Below are 3,634 nucleotides of genomic sequence, written 5' to 3' on the forward strand. Positions count from 1 at the left end.
TGCAAAAGTGTCCCGAAGTAAGTACCTGGAGCACAGAGAACAGATGTATATCATTGAACAAACAGCATTGAAAAACGTGTGTAAAAATTCAAACAAAAATACGTTGAAAAGAGCTAGGGTGTGCACCATCCGCCTAGATAGCGCCACTTCCAAAATCATGATGGCCCACAGTAGCAGAACGTTGGACCATCTAATCACTGCATAAAACATTCCGTACGAACGACATCAGACCAATATCTGAACGCCTTCATCAGAGGGTTGCAATTTTACGCGCCAAAGAAAGTAAACAAAACGAAATCGGACATAACATGTGTAAAGGGACTATTTTAAGTTGTCGCTGGAAAAATCATTTTTGAATGAATTTTCTGTTATGTTTTCGTTGCGTTTTTGCATTATTGTTAGTCAACTGGAATTATACAGAAGTGAATTTTATATTTAAACGAGGTTAACATTTATTTTCTTCCGAAATTATTGAGCCTTTTTCATTGTTAAGTCAAGTATTCTCAACCGCGACGGTGGCGCCGCCAAGCGTATCCTGCACACTCTAATTACTTTGATGCAAGATTGTATGCAACGCATTTTTTTAGTGCAACAGTGTTTACACACAAGTTAGAGCCTAGATGTACATCGGTTCTCTGTGCCTGGAGTGACATCGCCGAGGAAACCTTACCAGTGGATACCCAAGTAACCATCCAGCACTAAAAGAAATCATAAATTAGTTGGTAAACAGCATTCACCAGCAATATGTCATAAAACAGCTAAGATCTTTGCAAATTAGCTCTAATACAACTGCTTTGCTAACAGCTGGAATAGAGCTGATTTACAGCGGTCACTAGCAACACTGTCATGCTGTTTCTAAAAAAAACTGGCATCAAGTCTGCCATTTTGAGTGAGTGTGAGAGCGAGTGAGCGAGAAGGAGAACAAAGCAAAACACAGCTCTCGCTCACTCGTAGAAAAATCAACATGGCAAGCAAGATCAATGTAGGGTCCGACCCTCCGAGTGTGCTGCCCCTTGGCACAAGTTGTGTGAGAGACGTTGTGTGAGAGAGGGAAAGGACGCGAGAGAGTTAGTCTAATGCGGACAGTGTGGAGGAGTGCACGCAACGATGAGCTGCTGCACGACGCGAGTGGTTCCGGGACGACTAGCGTACGGACTTCGGTCAGTGGGCGAAAGGGGGGACGATCGGCGGCTTTTACGAGCTGCGTCCGTTACGCGAGGACCCCACAAAGTTGGCGACGAGGATTAACAGGTATTAACAGGTGCTAAGTTGGGCCGTTGTTTTGAAGACAGTTGCGCTGTTTTCAAATTCTGTTAAAAAAGAGGAGGAAAGAGGAAGTGCTCTCTCTCTTTCGATCAGATAGTTCTGAGAAGGAGGGCAAGAAGGATCTTGGCAGATCATGACGATTGCTGTGATGCATGGATTGTTCTGTGTATGCATTCTCGATGAGTTCTTTTTTGTATTTTCTTGACACACACATAAGAGAAACGTCACATGGTCGGGTGCGTTTTGTGGCCCATGCATAATCAAGACGAATAGATGACAGATTGGTTTGGTGGTTAACGTAGGACTACAGTAATTTTGACGAAGAACTTGAATTATTTCAACGTAGGATTACAATAATGTTGACGCAGTATTCGATTGCTTTAACGTAGAACTAAAATAAATTTGACGTAGAATTTCGATTCTTTTAACGCAAGACCGAGAGGCGCGAAACTGGCCTTAATGTATTTAATTTGCGCATTTAATATATTAAGGAATCAAATTCCTCCTGTCAACTAACATTTGACAGCGCCCAACCAAAAAAGCAAAGTAATCCACTTTAACGACCTCCGGGTCTTTTGTGGTCTCTGTTGCAAGTTTCTGCTCATTTCTAGGCGTCCGAAGGTTATGTGTGGTGAGTCACTCAAAACCTCTTTTACGCAAATGGACCGACGTTTTACTTCCCCATCCGATAGAAGGCGTGGTCAGGCAAATCTCGTCTCGAAAAATGCCACCGGGTCCGTCTGGGATTGAACCCAGGCCATACTGGGATTCAGAGGCTACCACGCTAACCACTAAACCAGCGCCCAACCTGCTTTGTCGAAAACATTGATTTGTTTTGCGTCTCCTTCGCACACCCGCCTGTCAAGTTTGTGTTGATTTGTTCTTGCGGTTCTTGCTCAAAAATGAGGCGATGCCGGTCATTTTTATTGTTTTTAATTTGTTTTCGCGAATGTTTCCGATAGGAATTAGTAAATGTCGGTTGCGCAGGTTTCGAAATGCCGCTCAGTCGGTCTCGAGGCTGACTCAACCCGCATCAACAAGGAGGTCATCGTGCTGAAGGGCAAGTCCATCGAGAAACTGATCGCTTCCGGCCGCGAGAAGCTGTCATCCGGTGGTGCTGTGCCCACCGCTGCCACCGAGGAGAAGAAAGCGGATAAAAAGATGGAAGGGTCCGGATTCGAGGACGACATGGGCTGCGGTTTGTTTGAACAAGGGAATATTCCCCGTGACCACATCCCCGGATGGCTGCTGGCGGTTACACTGGCGTTTTTGCCCCCGAAGACGGTACGACGGCGCTAATTGTTTCTACGAAATACAACAAGAAGGAAAAAGGTCGATGCTAATAGTACATAAACAAAAAATAAGTTCAATATTTATTTATTTCGTTTTTTTATTCAGCTGCATGTTGGTACTTTTGGCTTTGAATTGTAGGAATTGAAACAATAAATAAAGAATGATCTGCTTGTGTTTATACTTCCCACGATCAGCACGATCGCAGGTCCGTCGAAGTTTCCGCCGGCACGGCGATCAGCTGGGATAATTACTGTGCGTTGAAACTGGATTTGGTTGCTTCGGCGGAGGTTCCCAAGGAGGCTCACGAATGCGCAACAGCCGCAAGTACCGGTTCGACCTTGGACGAACTTCTAAACTCGGGTTCCATCTCGGCGGTGATTGCTTTGTTCTTTTCATAGAATTCCGGCTGGTTCTTCCATTGCGTAGTCCATTGCGATCGGGATGTTGTCACAATTAAACTTGTTCCCGTCTGCGGGCGCTGTTTGATTTAACCGATATTTCGTGAAAGATAGCAGTCGGAGTTACGCTGACCAAATCGACGATCGCTTCATGCATCTTCTTCACCAAGAAACTACTAGGTAGGGCTCCACCCAAGTAACCGCGGGACTCTAAAACTTAACATTAAATCCACTCTATATCAAAATATAAAGTAAGCTATTTACAGTCACACAACTCTATATCCCCTTGTAAAGTGAGTTTAAAGCCAAAAGTGGCGACTGCAACAGTGGATATAGAGTTTACGTGCATTGGAAAAACACCTTAAAAATGTCAAAAGAAGAAAAAGCTTTTTGCAACGCGCCATCTGTTGCATATCTGATTGGTGAACTTTTTCAAGTTCAGATGGCGCGCTACCAAAGCTTATGTGTTTTTTTTGTGATTTCTTCCAATTTGCTGCTCCGGGTCCGGGTCGGTCGGTGATGATGTTGTGATGAACTCCAAGATTATGATGCCGTGCACTAACCAACTGCTCTGTAAAGTAAAACGCTTTTCAACGAAGAAAATTATCGATGTTGTCTTCCCCAGAGATCGTTCCAAAAGTGCACCAGAGTAATCAATTTAGAAACTCCTTTCTCTG

The 3,634-nt window shown here is 44.1% G+C and overlaps 1 protein-coding gene across 1 annotated transcript; it reads left to right on the plus strand.

The window, feature by feature from the left end:
* Window positions 1-2,205: 2,205 nt before the first annotated feature.
* Window positions 2,206-2,565, plus strand: LOC6049768 (60S acidic ribosomal protein P2). Its single transcript, XM_001866440.2, has one exon. It carries the CDS (start codon window positions 2,239-2,241, stop codon window positions 2,563-2,565), a length of 327 nt encoding a protein of 108 aa, XP_001866475.2. The 5' UTR covers window positions 2,206-2,238.
* Window positions 2,566-3,634: the final 1,069 nt, after the last annotated feature.

Source organism: Culex quinquefasciatus, chromosome 3, assembly GCF_015732765.1.
Source record: "Culex quinquefasciatus strain JHB chromosome 3, VPISU_Cqui_1.0_pri_paternal, whole genome shotgun sequence".
Classification (NCBI taxonomy): Eukaryota; Metazoa; Arthropoda; class Insecta; order Diptera; family Culicidae; genus Culex; species Culex quinquefasciatus.